The sequence below is a fragment of the Armigeres subalbatus genome, chromosome 2 (genome assembly GCF_024139115.2).
Source record: "Armigeres subalbatus isolate Guangzhou_Male chromosome 2, GZ_Asu_2, whole genome shotgun sequence".
NCBI classification, from domain to species: Eukaryota; Metazoa; Arthropoda; class Insecta; order Diptera; family Culicidae; genus Armigeres; species Armigeres subalbatus.
In genome coordinates, this window is record NC_085140.1 from 94289577 (window position 1) to 94306563 (window position 16987).

Below are 16987 nucleotides of genomic sequence, written 5' to 3' on the forward strand. Positions count from 1 at the left end.
CCTCTTCTATTAAAAATATTCCTTAGAGCCATTATGCAGGAATATGTTGATAAGGCGTATGCGACTTGTAGATGGACGGCTCGTGTAGTGAGAGAGGTAGCGATAACGCCCCATCGCTTCTCTGTGCGACGACCAATAGAAACCGTGATCGGCTCGAAATAATCCACGCCAGTGTGGGTAAACGGACGGCTGTAAGCTGCTAGCCGTGCCTCTGGAAGATTAGCCATTGTTGGTGGACATAGAGCAGCTTGATCGTTCTTACATTGTTGACATTCGCTACGCAGTTTACTGCACTACACTGCCGTGAATCGCACATTTGTCCCATATGAATAGGAAACCCAGCAAAGATGGGACAGATATGCGATTCACGGCAGTACACTGATTTACACTTTACACTACACTTTACGATACACTGCTTTCATTCGAGAAACATAATAGTGTTGACGCAGTTCATTCACCACTGTTTCGTGATTCTGATGATGGAAACGCCGGTGGAAGTGTGCCACAATAAGTTTTGTTATGGCATGGTCTCGCGATAGAATAACCGTATTGGTAGCGTCGGGGTCAATGTACTTACAAGCACCAGTTCTACCTCGAACGCGCAAAACATCATACTCATCTAGAAATGGGGAGACTCGATAGATGGAACTGCTTTTCGATAGACGCATTGTACCTGAAGAGTTGTCGTTAGCCTTCAGTGTTGCTACTTCATCTGCGAACTTTTCGCATTGTGCGATTCGATACAGGTAGTTTTCAGTGCGACAGAGTTCCTCATGACTCAGCGGTCCGCTAAGCAGTTGCTTCTTTTGCACCCTCCGCACCCAGTTGAAAGCCATTCGCCCAAACTTCGCCGTTTGTTGCACTAGCGTTTTCCAGCAAGAAAAATTGCTTGGTGAAAATGGTGGCTCTGATGCAACTGTATGTACTAGCAGATGAGGCCGAACTTCTTCGTCTGTTGTTCCGTATCGCCGTGAAGTTGGGGGCCACTCTACTTCGGGTTTCCACAGAAATGAAGGCCCACGAAACCAAGAGCTTAGCGAGCTTAGCGAGCTTAGATCCGGAATTCGTTTCCATTTTGTACCCAAGTCAGCCACGTTGTGTTTTGTCGAAATCCAATTCCATTCGGCTGCTTCTGAGCTTTCTAGGATTTCACTGACTCGGAACGCGACAAATTGACTATACCGTCGATGGTCCGAGTTCAGCCAGCAGCATACATCTCTGGAGTCGGTGTGGTTTTTGTCAGCCTTAATCCCAGAACAGCCGCTTGAAGCTCCGCTCGAGGAATTGATAGAAAACGTAGTGGTGCAACTCTTGTTTTCGCTGCAACGAGAGCGCACTCAATGTGGGACCCTTCTTGAAATCTCAAGTAAACTATAGCTGCAAACCCGTTTTCACTAGCGTCAACAAACGTGTGTAGCTGGGTGTCTGCTTTTACGGAGCAAATAGCTCTGTAGCATCGAGGAATTTTGACGCTCTGTACCTTAGGTAAAACTTCTAGCCAAAGTAACCACTTCTTGAATTCCTTTTCTTCGATTCGATCATTCCAAGTAATTCCCGTTCGCCAGATCTCCTGTAGAAGGACTTTAAGGTACATGAGAAAAAGCGCTACAAAACCACACGGATCGTACATCAGCATGATCATTCGGAGCACTTCTCGGTTCGTTGGCCGCTGTCGTCCAGACAGCATTTCATCATCATACCTCGAAGACATCTTGAAGGTGAAGTAGTCATGCTCCGTATTCCACCACATCCCGAGTATTTTCTCTGTTGGTAGATCATTACACCCGCTTAACCTTTTCTCAGCTACTGGAGTTTCCTCCAGCTGGGCTACCACCGCCGGTGAGTTGGACAGCCAGTTTCTCATTTCGAAACCACCCTCTTTGTGAATCAGTTTTACTTCCTGCGCGAGAGAAAACGCCTCTTCTTCTGATTCTACGCTATCAAGCATATCGTCCACATAGTGGTACTCGATTATGGAACGAACAGCGGCTGGAAACCTGTCTTTATATAATTTGGCGTGTTCGTTTTTAACAAACTGTGCCGTGCTTGGAGAACAGCAGGCTCCAAACGTCATCACCTGCATGACATAAACGTTAAGTTCATCCGAATTATTCTTGCATCCCCAAAAAAACCGTTGACATTGCTGATCCTCCTCGCGTATAAGGACCTGATGACACATCTCCCTTAGATCTCCGCATATAGCTATGCCATATTTTCTGAAATGGATAACACACGCAGCAGTGACGTCAGATAGTCGGGTCCTTTGAGGAGCACAGAGTTCAATGAAACGTTGTGGGCTTCGGCAGCAGCATCCCAAACCTTGTTTTTGAAGGTTTGTTCGGGTTCACAATGGGAAATACCGGCAGATACCACACCCTGGAATACTTCATCGCTAGGTCGGCATCGGAGAGCTTCCGTATATATCCTTTGCTGATGTAGTCTGCTATCTTTGCGTTCAGAGCTGTTTTGAGATTAGGATCATTAAGCATTCGCCGTTCAAGGCACTCCCAGCGCTTCAATGCCATCGATCTGCTGCATGGAAGTCGCACATTATCATATTTCCATAATAAACCTGATTCGTAACGATCGCCCTTTCGACGAGTGAATGTTTTCAACAGCGCCAACGACCGCTCGTCTTCGATGGAGATGGGAAGCTTCTAGGGTTTGACTACGCCCATACTGTCGAGCGAGAAATATTCTTTCATTGCGTTGTGTAGATAGTCTCCGTTCTCATTATTGCAAGGGCAGATATCTAACATGTGGTGGTTGACGACGCTATCCCCGGTTGATATTGGGGTTATTCTTCCGTAAACGCACCACCCAAGGCACGTTTTTACAGCTATAGGTTGTTTGGTGTTACCACAGATAACAGATATTGAGGCTGACATCCGAAACGTGTGTAAACATCCGCAACCGTTAATTTAAATGTATTTTAAATTGGGACCGCGTTTGGCAATCGATTGGAGATGGCGCGAGGATCATTGTTATTGAAAACGCAGCCCGGATGCGTCTGTCAAATGCATTGGCTGCGTTCGACGGTTGTTAATCAGCTGCGTCCGTATGTACTGCCGCAATCAGTTGAGTAGATGGCAGTAGTGGGCCAACGTATATCAATTCAAAAATTTACACAGTATTTTCAATAAAATTTGTTCTAGCTTAAATATCTGTTATCTGTGGTGTTACCTTCGCGACTTCTTTTCACATGCCCAAGTGTGGCGTTATCTACACCAATAAGAATCCGGGGTACAGACTCACGGTACGATTCAATTGGAAGACCAGCCAAATAATGAAACTCTTTCTGTAGATCGGAGACTATCATGGTTTGTGTCCGCAGTTCCAATTTCCCGAGTAGCACACTTATCACATATAAATCAATGTGACTCATATGCGACCAAATCGACTGGAGTTGCTGCAACCAAATCGAACCGGACTGTGTTATTAGGGTTGTCTACCGTCCGGACGTTCGACATTGCGTACTTCTTTGAGCTATTTGATACTCCAGAGATATGAACATTAACGGTTTGCGAATTGCATTCGGTTCTTTTTGTTCCTCCTGTCCATTTTAAACACAAAGGCATTGTATGTCCAGAGACTCCTAACTCGTCGGCCAATCCTTGCTCTAGCAGAGTCAATTCTGAACCGTCATCAATGAATGCATAAGTGTGTACTTGTTTTGACGGCCCATACAGTATCACTGGCATAATTCGGAATAGCACGTCGCTGGTTTTCGCTTGATGAACGTTCACAGTGCCTTCGCGCGTTTCGCCACTTGTTGAGGAGGATGTATTAGATTTTACCTTGTTGCTACCGTGGAGTAACGGATGATGAAGGTAGGTACATTCGTCAACACCGCATACCTTTCGCCGATTGCAGGAACCGTTATGCCGACGAAGACATTTCCGGCAGAGTTTTAGCTCCTTAATCGTAGCCCACCTAGAGTCATAACTGAGCTCCGAGAATCGTTTGCACTTTTCGACCGAAAAACAGTTTCCTTTGCAAATACTACAAACTCTTGTTAATTCCTGCTGGTTCGACGTTTTGACTTCCTCTCCTTGCTCGTCAGAATCTATATGCACGTTGAGAAAATTCTCCTTCTTCGTCCCACGAGCCTTCTGGTCACTCTTCTGTCCAATGGTTTGCGATCCTATAACTGTGCTGGCATCTTCCGCTACAGAATACAACCAGGTGTTGAATTCTAGCAATGTTGGAATGACATTTCCTCGAGAAGCCTTTGCCCATTCTAGTTTCAATGCAGGTGGCAAGCGTTCCACTAGCTCGTACCGTAATGAAGAACTATATATGTAGTCTCTAATTACACACGCTTGGATTGTTGCACACAGGTTCTTAACGGAGAGTGCGAAGTCTATAAGGGTGTCCATTGTCCAACTTTTCAATTTTAGGGGCAGGCAGGTCTCGTACCTTTTGAATTACCGATTGAATTATTAATTCCGGTTTGCCGTACAACATTTTAAGTGTCGATGGAATACTAGCCACATTGGATGCGTGCAGCATTTCCGCAAACGGAGCATGTTCTCTTCATTGGAGAAACCGCACATCTGTGTAGACGAATTAAACATCGCTAAGAATAATGGTCAGTCTTCAGCCTGTCCGCTGAATTCCGGGAGTTCTTTAGGAACCACCTGGCGTGCAGCCAATTGGCTTCTGTTTAGCAGACATAGAGTTTCATCACCAATGATGTCATCTGTTTCGAGACGATTCCGTAGAAGATTTGGCGTTGATCCCTGGGTAGGAATGAAATTATCTATGCCACCTATAGTTGCTCTTTGATTTGCAGTGTTTAGTCGTGTACGATTTTGATGCTGCTGGAAGTCCAACGAGCATGGAGGAGCTTGCGGACGTGAGCTTGGTAACCAGTATTAGGCTGTTGCCTTAGATCCTGAGCGGGGTGCTCATCATACTGCGAGTGACTGGCCAAATGCCCGTTGGCCTCTTCGAATGGCAGACCGGAATCATCTGCATTACCAATACGATCAGTATCGTGTATCCATTCCTCAACCTGTTGAACTTTCTCGGCAAACGATCTGTTATCTTCTTCATCACTATCACTGTCGAAGTTAGCAAGAATAGCAAACTTCTGTTCCAAGAACCGCTGTTCTAGCGCCTTCATTTCATCCAGTTTCCGCAATTGTAGTTCCATCGACTTCCTGGCTCGGCTTTTCGAACTGTTAGCCTTTGTGTCATGACTCCGCACGGATTTGATGCCATCTGGTAGCTTCCTGGAATCCTGCTGGATTACTGTCTTCTGGATTAACTGTTGGCAAACAGGTGCGTTTGAGTGTACCTCATCGGGAATACTTTTGTCACCACTAGGCCACTGGAAATTCGACAAATGCGCTGCCATCAGGCTCAGCATTGACAAAATTTTCGTAAAAGATCAATTTATACAATTCTCGATTTCTGTCAAAATTGTACACAAACTTTATTCGCGTAATCTAGTAACCACATTACCGCAAAATTATCGAGTTAACTTCCGTTAAATTAGCGTTAAATTATCGAACCCCGATGATTATTGAGTTGATTCATTTTTATCGTAGCAACCGATAACGTTGAATACAATTAACTTTATCGGCGATAACGATAAATTAACGATTAACAACCCTGGCCTGAGGTCCGTCCATAAAATATACCATGCTTTTAGGGTCATCTACAATCAAGGTAAATAGTTTAGAAGGGTGGCTGTATGCAAGGCCTTTCCCTACTTTCAGAATTTATATGAACAGTTGTCCATGAAAGAAGCGGGGAGGTATTATATTGTCCAGAACCACTCCAAATATAACGTGAAGAAGAGAATGAAACTGTGACATAATTAAAATATTCAAGGACCATACAAATGTGATAAAGAGGAACCCTTTAGCAAACCCGTTTTTTTTGTAAAACTCAATTATTGTGACATGTTATGGCGATAAAATTTATTCAAAGTATGAAACAAGAACAAGGACCTTCTTGCTTCGTCGGACGATCAATGAAAAACGATTTTTCCTCTTCGGTAACAACAGGTTGAACCACTTTCATTAAAGAAATTTTTTTTTCTTCTTCAATTCCTTGAGGAGCATTTTGCCAACGTACATTTGTATCAAATCAATAGAGGATGAATCCTTTACAATCAACATTAATTCCTTCTTGGAAAACAACTAGCAGTATTTAAGGTCTTTACTGCTGATATTGTTTGCGTATCCAAGTTCATAACGGCCTTTTTCAAACACCATTTTTCGCATGGAATCCACGTACGGGCGTGGCTTGCAGTGGTTTATCGCACACTCCAAAACTGTGAGCTTTGAAGAAGTCAGTTGCTTTCATATCAAGTACGTCAACATTGTTCTTTGCATTGCCAACCATAGACTTGAAGTTTTCATAACTGAGGACACGCTCATGGCGCATTTTGGAATCAAACGCCGCATGGAAAAAGTCAGCGGCCTTTAACATATGTCCCGATTCAAAGTTCTCCAACAATATGCGCTCGACCTGAATTTCATTACTGTTTATGAGTAGGGTAATGTGATGGAATAAATTCCAGTTCTTATTTTGCGAACAACAATTATCCGACCAAAAGATAATTGTCTTCAGGACAGCGTACTTCATATTAACTTTGAAGAAACAGCTAAGGAATTCGTTGGCTGTGCGACTGACTCGGACCAAATGCACGAAGACATGCTCGTATGTAGGGACAAACAGGCTCAAAGCTTTCATTAAAGACCAGCAGCCTTTACGAGAAAATAATGCTCTTGAAGCAATCCAACCGTGGAAGCCGTATGACCTAGAAAATAAGTTCATAACTTACAAATAATTGAGAACTTTTTGCAAATCCACAGAAAAAACTGCTTCACCTGGTAGCACTTTGTCAAAATTATCTCGGTAAGACAATCGTGATTCCTTTGGAAGTTGAAGATGTAGTGCATGTCCTTGTCCCGGGCAAGGAAACTACGCCACTGCCGCTAAAACCGGGTGTTCAACCTCTTGGACCGGTAATGGGACGTTTGCCGGCTCCTCAAACAGAAAACGATCACCTGTTTCTTTTTTTTTTTAAATCGAACCCGAAGAAGTCCTCTTCCAATTCCGCGCACTGGATTGTCTGTATTGGATATTCCATTCCCGGTTCCACTTCTACCGACAGCAAAAAATCACACCAAAGAAATACAATCGTCGCTCGCGAAATGTAAAAACAAATTAACAACTATCTCTTAGTTCACGGTGTGACAAATATGCGTACATTTTTCGCCTGACCAGTGAATTTCGCGGCATAAGTGTCACATTCGGGGTTTGATAGAAAAAACGTGGAAAAAATTGTTGTTTTTGGCAATGTTTCAGTCCGGCCCAACGAATATGAATATTTATTCATAGTTTATTGCGTTAAAGTCAATAAAAAAGCGAAATTTTGCGATAATAGGATGAATGCATTTTGAAACTTCAAATGGGTTTTACTCATTTTTCTCGTTTGTAACATGTCACATTTATGCGTTCGATGGCAGTGCTCACCGGACAAGAACGACACCATACCGTCTCTTGGTTTGGTAAAAAACGAAAACTTGTCGCTCGCAGGGCTCCACACGATCCCCAGAACTCGCTCGGTTCCGGACTCCTTATCGTACGCACTGATCCTTCTCACGTTCTCCCAGGAGATGAGCACACTGATCCTTCTTACGCCTCCAGGAAATCTTCGTAGCTAGAAACCGCCTCTGGCGTGGACGTATCGTACCTCTTTCACCTGCTTCACTGCTTCCTTGGTCGTGTTCGCGCTATCAAAATAGTTCAGGTTTTTTACAAACTGCGCCGAACACGGTGAACTCGTTGACCCAAAGGTCGCTACGTCCATCACATACACAGTTGGCTTCTCTGACGTATCGTTCCGGAACAGGAATCTTTGTGCTCGCTTTTCTTCTTCTCTAATCCGCAGCTGATGGTACATCTCTCTTATATCTGTTCTGAAACCGACTTCTCGCTCCCGAAACTTACAGATTACTGCCTGTAAAGTAGTCAGCATATCCGGACCCTTCAGGAACTTAGAGTTGAGCGACAATCCTCTTACTTCCGCTCTTGCGTCCCACACCATACGATACTTCTTTTTCTCGGATTGTAGACCATGTTAAGTGAAACATACCACACCTTGCTGTAATCCAATGCTATCAGCGCTGTCTCTGTCGCTTCGTGCACGTAGCCTTTGACGAGAAGATCGGCGATCATGATGCGCACTCTGGCATACCAGCTCGGGATCCTTCCTCAGGCGTTTCTCCAGACACGCCAGTCGCTTGACCGCCATAGGGTAGCTGTCGGGGAATTCGGAATTGTCGTCCTCCTACGGCAAACCCATTTCAAATCGATGGCCAATTCTTCTAGTAGTTTTCTTCAAAATCTCCTTCGCTCTTCTATCTTCCTCTTGCAAAAACGAATCACTGCTCTGGAAATTGGTTCTATTAGGGTGGTCTCAAAAGGAACAGACCCAATCTCGCAGTCCTTAGCCTCCTACCCAGCAACTCCTTTTCCTACCTCCTCGTGGCGCTAACCGGGATACGAGCAACCTCAAAGAAGATCGGGTAGCCAACCTCGGTGGAAACTATGGCCGTATGCTGACAGGGAAGAGGGGAGGGGTTTGCTCCTCTCCGGAGGTACAAATCTTACTGTCTGTTCTCCATGTTAGGAGCGGCTCACAACAGCGTCTGTTCTTCATGTAGGGGGCGGCTGATCATCGTCCGAGTGCCAGCGAGGGACTCTAAGTGAAACTGTGCACCATGGTCCACCGGAAATAAGGAGGAATGGTTCTCCGGAAATTTAGAGGGTTTGGTGTCAGGCCCTGCAAGCTAGCCTAAAAAAAAGTCTTACGCGACGAATAATCAACAAGAGAGTACGAATCGGAACAATCGGTGAAGACCACTGCGACGAGAAGGCACTAGCAGGGCTTGGATGAATGAAGAAATGAAGATGAGGACCGATGCTTCAGCACCAGATAAATGTACTCCCGAGAAAGGTAGCTTCATGAATCATGAGAGAACAGATTCAAAGTGCTAAGTGAAGAATGCTTCCTCGCTCCATATGGCACTGTTGTACGAAACAGTTGGAGAGTGAAATTAAGCACCCGCTAGTGCAGAGAATATTAAACTCTTTGGCCTCACTTATACTGAGTTACGCATTTCTGTTGGAATGTTGGTATAAAAGTAATGTATATAATGCAGGCTCTCTCTTTCTCGCTAATATAGTTTTGTATTTACACAACACTTACTCGCATCTGAAACACTGCCGATGAACAAAGGAAGCATCCTCATCTCACGCTGACCTATTGAACGATGCCTCCTCGGCACTACCTGGCTTGTGATGATGCCACGTTCAAAACTTCCCACTTTCAATGTATAAAACAAATGAGGACTATCGATTGGAAACTAGGTTCGTGGAACTGCAAATCTCTCAACTTCATCGGGAGCACACACATACTCGCCGATGTGCTCAAGAACCGTGGATTCGGCATCGTAGCGCTGCAGGAGGTTTGTTGTAAGGGATCAATGGTGCGAACGTTTAGAGGTAATCATACCATCTACCAGAGCTGCGGCAACACACACGAGCTGGGAACAGCTTTCATAGTGATGGGCGATATGCAAAGGCGCGTGACCATAGCCCACACTCCGGAAGCACTGATGATGATAAGGACGCATTCTACGCGCAGCTGGAACGTGAGTACGACAGCTGACCAAGCCACGACGTCAAAATCATCATAGGAGATTTGAACGCTCAGGTTGGCTAAGAGGAGGAGTTTAGACCGACTATTGGGAAGTAATTGCTGAAGTACCTTCACGTTAGTTTCAAACCTTTTAACTAGTGTATGCAAGTCTGCAGCTGACACAGGTTTTAGGTTTGGAAACTCAAAAAGGGTATTCAGATACGATTGCTTCAATCGGGACTTATTCTGGAAGTGTTCTTCTAGCAAACTCCAAGCTACTGTGTAGTACGCAGCAGTAATAGGGATTGTTGGTACCAATTTAACGGCGTCGCCGGAAAGAGTAGACCGAAGATAATAGATAATACGTACCGTTGAAAGTTCCAGAGACACATATAGATCCCGGAAATTGAGCTAATAATCCAAGTTTTCACTAAAATTTGGCAATCTTATGTCCGGAAGGTGAACGTGTGATGACGGAGGGAGTGTGCTCAGATGCTGCGTCGGGGCAACATTTGTTGGTGATGGAGGTATGGTAGTACCCAAGTAACAATCTCAATGCTTCGAAGATTTATACTAGTTTTATAGAGGTTTTATTATGGCATGTAGAAATGCTTAAAGTTTTATTTTGGTTTTATTCAGTTGTCATTTAATTAGATCCGCAAGAGTACTTGAGAACTACGTTTTGAATTCCAATATAAAACCACAGCTCTTTAGGTTTTATAATGCTCCTGTGTTCCTCCTCAGAGCTAAAAAATGGAACTGACATAAAGCCAGCAGTTAAGTTATATGTTGGTTTTGATCAAGACTTATAAAAGCTGCCAAGCTTCGTAGAGTCCTGTATAAAACCCACATATAACCTTTAATCCTGAAGAAGACCTGCATAGGAATGCGAAGCTTAAAACTACTACTATGGATAGAAACTAAATTTTCATCACAAATTGTTTGACCCACGGAAGTTTGTTCATTTCGCTTTCAGTCGAAAATGAAAAAAAAACATTAGCAGTTTTTTCTATGTCGTGAATTATGTAGGGGAGCTGTTCCGATCTCCATCTCACACACTGAAAATACATTCATTTTATCGGGAAGTAAAGAAATACGGCACCAATTTCTTCGCTTCTTTTTGTCAACATGCGAACTCCTGCTGGAAAAAATTACAAATCAAATACCTTTCCATTGCTCTGCTTTCAATGGGATGAACATCGGAGCCATGAGTTGAAATCAAGGAGCAGTTCCCTTATATATTTAAGTCGTTGAAAAAACTGTTCAAACAGAATTTGCTCATGAGGGGTATGAAAATATGTATTTAATCCATACATGCTTTGCCAATTTAACACGAGTAAAACACTTTTATGGTACAAAATATACCATTTAACAATTGCCACTATATGCTTTTTAATTGAAATACTTATTTTTAAAAGTACTTGCATTCGATGCCGAGGGCAGAAAAAGTTTGTTTATGATTTTTTTATATCTGTCTACATTGTCATGTTGTCATTATATATAAAACTACCAAGCTTTAGGTTTGACCAAGATAAAACTTGCTAGTCGTAACATGGTCTTGAAAAAGGCCAAGATAAAACCTCTAGGTGTTTGAAATGCCAAGATAGGGCCAGTTCAGGAGTGATGGTTATATAGAGGCATTTTTTATGCAATCAAAGTTTTATTCGAAAAAATGTCGCCGATATGAAAAAAAAATGAATTTCATAATCGAAATATCATGCAAATTTCTGTTTCACCTTTTAAACGGTAAAATTGGACATTCTAATAAGTTTTAGGAACAATGCTTTGATTGTTTGATCAACCAAAGTGGTTATTCACTGAAATTATCTTTAAAGTAATTAACTAAGGCAATTAATTAAACTTGAAAAATTCTAAATAATAACAAATTAACGAAGCGCATTGTTAAAATACTGATTATTTATCATGGTTTCACCATGAAAAATCCCTGGCATGCCTTCAAACATGCATAGAACACTCAAAGCCAGATATGAACTTTTATTGAACTGGCTGAAAATAATTCTTTTATTTTTGTGGTTGATATGTAATCCATGTATTGCAGGAAGAAAAGCATATTTTTTTCGAGTACAAACAATAAACAAATAATCAACCTGAGAGTTGACAACTGTTTCATTATCGGCTTATTTGTTGTTGTATCATAGTCATGAAGTGGTTGTATCATGGTTATATAGTGGTTCTCAAAACCACCAAGTCTAGAGGAGGTTTTATGTTGCATGTTTTATGTGAGACTTGAAGTATATTATAAAACCGTTGGTTCTGAACTGGAACGCATATTAGGTTTTAATGATTGCAATAAAACTGGGCCAACTGGCTGTAACATGGTTTTATAGAAATCTACAGGAGGTTGTGGAAACTGCGAGGGCTGCATGGAAGGTTTTGAGATTAGGTTTTGAAGAACGCTATAAAACTCTGATACAACCTTAATTGTTACTTGGGTACTGACAGAGAGGAGGAACCCTTTTACCTTGTAGTAAGACGATTTATATTTATCTCGATCCTTCAAGTATTGATCTATGGAGGCCTCGTCGGTTGTCTAGAGGTCCAGACTGGACTGTTTAGTAATCGGCCCACAAATTTATCAGGCTCTCCAAGCCACTGTGACCTTAAGTGCATGAGTTTCCTCTTCGTACTCGTCAACGAAGTTTTTATTAATAGAAATGATGATTGAAGGCTCTTCATACGAGCCTTCAGTGTCTTCAGTCGTCGTCGTCGTCAGCACAAAATAGCTTTACTTAATACTTACTTACTTATGGATCCTGTACACCTCCGGTGGTGCAAAGGGCCGACTTGAAAGATCTCCATCCTGATGAGCGTTGCCCGGCTATCGCTTTAACCTGTTGCCAGGTTAGATTTCGGTCGACTTCTTTTATTTCTTTATTGAGGCTTCGCCGCCATGAGCCTCTGGGTCTGCCTCTGCTGCGATGTCCCGCTGGGTTCCAGTCTAATGCTTGTTTGCAGATTTAGTTTCCGCCCCTATGTAGAGTGTGGCCGACCCAGCCCCACTTCCGATCCCGAATTTCTGTTGCTATCGGCCTCTGGTGACAACGACGATGGAGCTCGTTGTTTGAGATCCAGTTGTGAGGCCACCAGGCCCGAATTATATACCGCAGGCATCTGTTAATGAACATCTGCAGCCGTTGAGTGGTCTCCACTGATACACACCATGTTTCGCTAGCGTATAACAGCACAGATTTCACATTAGAGTTGAAAATTCGTATTTTGGTGCGTTCACTTAGCTGCCTGTTTTTTCAGATATTTCTTAAACTCGCAAAGGCAGCCCTTGCTTTCTTGATCCGTGCGCCTATGTCAATCTTGGTACCGCCGTCTGACGCCATTTGGCTACCAAGATATTGGACGTTTTCAACATTCTCCACTGGTTGCCCGGCTACTGTGAAACTGGAAGGAGTCACCGTGTTTACATCCAACGATTTGATGTTGTTGACGTTGATGGCTAAACCTGCCGAGGAGGAGCGCCCGGCAAGGTCGTTGAGCTTACTCTGCATATCAGAGCGCCGTTGCGCGAGGAGTGCAACGTCATCAGCCAATTCGAAGTCGTTTAGGTTTGATAATAGGTAGTTGGGAATATTATTACCTTCTAGAGATAATTCAGTGCCGCGTTGGATGTTAAGTGGATGATGTGTCTCAAATTCACGATGAAATGTGGCTCTGATCAGATTTCGTCGGCCAGCCCGGCTCGTGAAAGTCAGTTTTCGAGCTAGAGGCAGTTAAGTGCCACGTATGGTCGAATTGGAAGCTTCAAGATTTATAAATCGGCTCGAAGGACCAGATCATAATAGCAGAGAGCAGTATGGTTGATTTTGTCCCACGTTCCCACTAGCCAGTCACTTGTCAGTGTCTTCTACAATTCATTGAGTTATTGAGCATTGAGCTTAGTTCACTTTTATTTATTCTTCGCATCACAACGGTTTACGCATCACAACTCGTAGACGGAAAAAGGATCTTCATAAATTTCTAAGTTTAGGTCAATTGCTATTTCGGGCGCTACCATCATGCAATCGATGAACAAGGGATTCTTCTGGAGGGGATGATTGGTTTTAACATCTAGATGGCGCTAGTATATTCGTTCACGAACAACAGCCAATCGTTGATGTCGTGTTCTCATTTATGTTTCTACCATCTATGAACTATTTAGTTGGCTTTTTATTTAATGAAACTTGCATTACGCCAAACGAACGAAAGACATGATATGTTTTTTTAAATCATTGCAGATGAACGGCATCATGGGCCTGCAAAAACCCCAGACTGTCATAACGGACCTTGGGAAGGCACTTCTCCAGGCCGCCAAAACCGGCAACACAGAAAAGGTTCATGAGTTGATGAGCCGCGGTGCTCCATTTACGGCAGATTGGGTAAGTGCTTAGACTAAATGGTGTTCAACTATTTCAAACTGAAATTATTGTATCGCTTCCAATCGTTCCTAGCTGGGTACTTCCCCATTGCATTTAGCATCCCGGTACAATCATGTGGACACGTGCAAAGTGCTGCTGCGTGCTGGTATCAGTAAGGACAGTAAAACTAAAGTGGACCGGACTCCGCTCCATTTTGCCGTCTACCAAGGAAATGTGGAGATCGTTGAGTTGTTGCTGAGTAGTAAATGCGAGGTCGATGCAAGGGATATGGTGAGTCTGTTCTAAATAAATAGTTCAATTCAAAGGTATATAATAAGTTTATTGACCTTATTGTAGCTTAAAATGACTGCACTCCATTGGGCGGTAGAAAAGCGCCATGACAAGATCGTCGAGATGTTGCTACAGCACGGAGCTGACCCAAATGCTGAATCCAAGTTTGGAAAAAGTCCCATCACTATTGCGTCTGAAGCGGGACAAGTGGATTTGGTACGGATATTGATGCTGGCTAATCAGATGCGGGCTGCCAGTAGAGAACAGGTGAGAGTCATTGTATTTTAGCCTTTCTGGCATACTTAGCCATTTTTTACTACTAGTTTGTAGGTAGTTGCATTCCACTCTATCCATAATTAGCGGGCTTGGTAGTCATATGGCTACTGCTTCTGCCTAATACGCAGGAGGTCGTGGGTTCAATCCCAGGTCCGTTCCATTCTCCTACTTTGTATCTTTCTCTATATTCCTCATGTTCTAGCAATCGCTAGAACTGGAAATGGACTTCCATACCGTTTCCATTACTATTCCTATACCTTCTTCAACTTGAGTATTCTAACAGTAATCTGCTAGAATTGGAAATGAACTATAGAGCTCGTTTCCTACATCCAATTAGAAATTCCATCAGTTGCCTTCTCTATCTATCACATTGGCAGCTCGTTAACCAAGACGGACCTCTGCCTCTCGAACCTAACCCAAAAAAAATTCCAACAAATTCCGCATGAACTCGTGGCAAGTGCAGAGGTATATTCGGCTTGCAGTGGGCGGGTGATTGCATCATCATTTCCTCCCCCTTCCCTACATTGACTTGCATTCTGACGTGGCAGGCGCCAGTATGACCTAACAAATGAGATCACCAGTACTTGTACATTGAAGATGTGTGCTAGTCCCAAGCAAACATCTGTTGGTTCCCTGTGCAAGAACAGCTGATCTGGTCATAATGGAGTAGCAACTACGAGCACTCAATCAAGCTCAAGCTCAAGTTGCATTCCACTCTATCCATAAGTAATGATGATAAATATTTTTATTTCTACTTAGGTACAAGAAGCAACTGATAATCTAATGTTCGAGCTTCAGCAGCACAAGGAAAGAAATAGTGCTGTCGCCGTAGAAGAGGGAGAAGACAACATCACGATGGACCTTAGCAACGACGGCAGTATTTCAAACATGTCTTCCACTCCTCGAGGAGGTTTGGACCATTTAGATTCCAACACTAATGATACCGACAAATTCATCGAGAAAGAAGATAGTCTCAGTGATGCCATCATCAACCTGGAGCAGAACACCGAACAGGATATTAAGAAATTAGACACCAACACATTGCAGATGTTGAAGGAGCATGGAATAGCTATGATTCCATCCGATGACTCCGGAAGTAGTCTAATTACGTCGGCCATCCAGAGTGGGCGAAAGATCGTGCTTTCCGAGGCGGGCAAGTTTGCCCTTAACGAAACCAGGGTGCAATCTAATAACATGGGCGGTGCAGTGTCTCAGTCAGGGATTACGCCAGGAATGCCCACGACGACGAAGAAAACAATCAAAATCATCAAAAAGACTTCACCGTACATGGTTTCTCAACAGCAACAGCACCATGCTCAGCAAAGGCAAAGTTTAGGGCACAGCCATGCAGGTGGTGGGGGAACGATAAAGACTAATAAAGTTATCAAAATACTATCGGCGGAGGAGTTTAAACAAATTTGTGGAGGAGAGGTTAGTGGGATCAAGAAAATACCGTCACAGGAATATCGGAAAGCAGTGCATCCTTCCGGAACGATGAGGTAATTTTGTTAATAGTTGCTTTTTTAAAATAACTTAATTGAACACATATTTTTCTGTTTCAAGAACGCCTCATATGCTCCACCGGCCGCCCGGGACGTTTGCCTCATCCGGTTCGAAACAAATCAAGAAGATCGTAATGACGAAAAACAGATTACCGGGAAGTGTTCCCGGTTCCGGGGAGAATGTTATCTCAAAGTATAGTTCTGTGAATAGCTTCGGCAGTAATAGCAGCAGCATCATCAATAGCAATCAAAACAGGCACATCATCACCTCGGCGGACGGTGTGAAGCGGCTGCGGACGGCAACCGGAATGGAAATAATCTCGAAACTGCCCAACAAGATACCGCAGGACACGGTGGTATCGGTGGAGGGCAACGGTGGTGTGATCGGTTCCCGGCAGAGCACCGGCATAGTTCCTATCTCGTCGGTGAATCAACAGCAGCGGGTGGTAAGTAGCAATTCAAACTTCTCTTCCAACAATGCCGCTTTAAGTGGCGCCAGTGGTAGCAGTGGCAGCAACAGCAGTAACAATGTCGGAACGTCGATGAACCTCGGTGAGCTGGAACGACATTTCCTCGAGCTGAAAAAGCAGTCCGACGATCTGCGGAAACAGTTTGAACTGTCGCAGAAACAGAACGAGGAGTATCGAGCTCGGGTGGATAAGCTCGAGAAAGAGGTGCAAACGTTGAAGCAGAGCAGCAGTAGTAATAATTCTAGCAATTTCATAGAGATACTTTAAGAGAACTAAAGTGAGGTGGCTTTAGAGATTATTTATTGTTTAGTGCGCTCTGCTAGTTTATACTGAAAAGTTTATAAAATATTGGTTATACATGTATTTTTATATTAAAAAAACAAAATCGATTGAGATTTCGCGATTTCAATACCTGAA

General features: G+C 43.4%; 1 protein-coding gene across 3 annotated transcripts in view; it reads left to right on the top strand.

Annotated features, from left to right (window-relative positions):
- Positions 1-16987, top strand: part of LOC134210061 (neurogenic locus notch homolog protein 1) — a 37133-nt gene extending 20146 nt beyond the window's left edge. For all 3 annotated transcript variants that reach the window (XM_062686087.1, XM_062686088.1, XM_062686086.1), the window contains exons 3-7: positions 13912-14052; positions 14125-14322; positions 14389-14589; positions 15358-16097; positions 16162-16987. In XM_062686087.1, the coding sequence (XP_062542071.1) occupies positions 13912-14052; positions 14125-14322; positions 14389-14589; positions 15358-16097; positions 16162-16837 (1956 nt within the window). In that variant the 3' untranslated portion in view covers positions 16838-16987. The remainder of the gene's footprint in view (positions 1-13911; positions 14053-14124; positions 14323-14388; positions 14590-15357; positions 16098-16161) is intronic.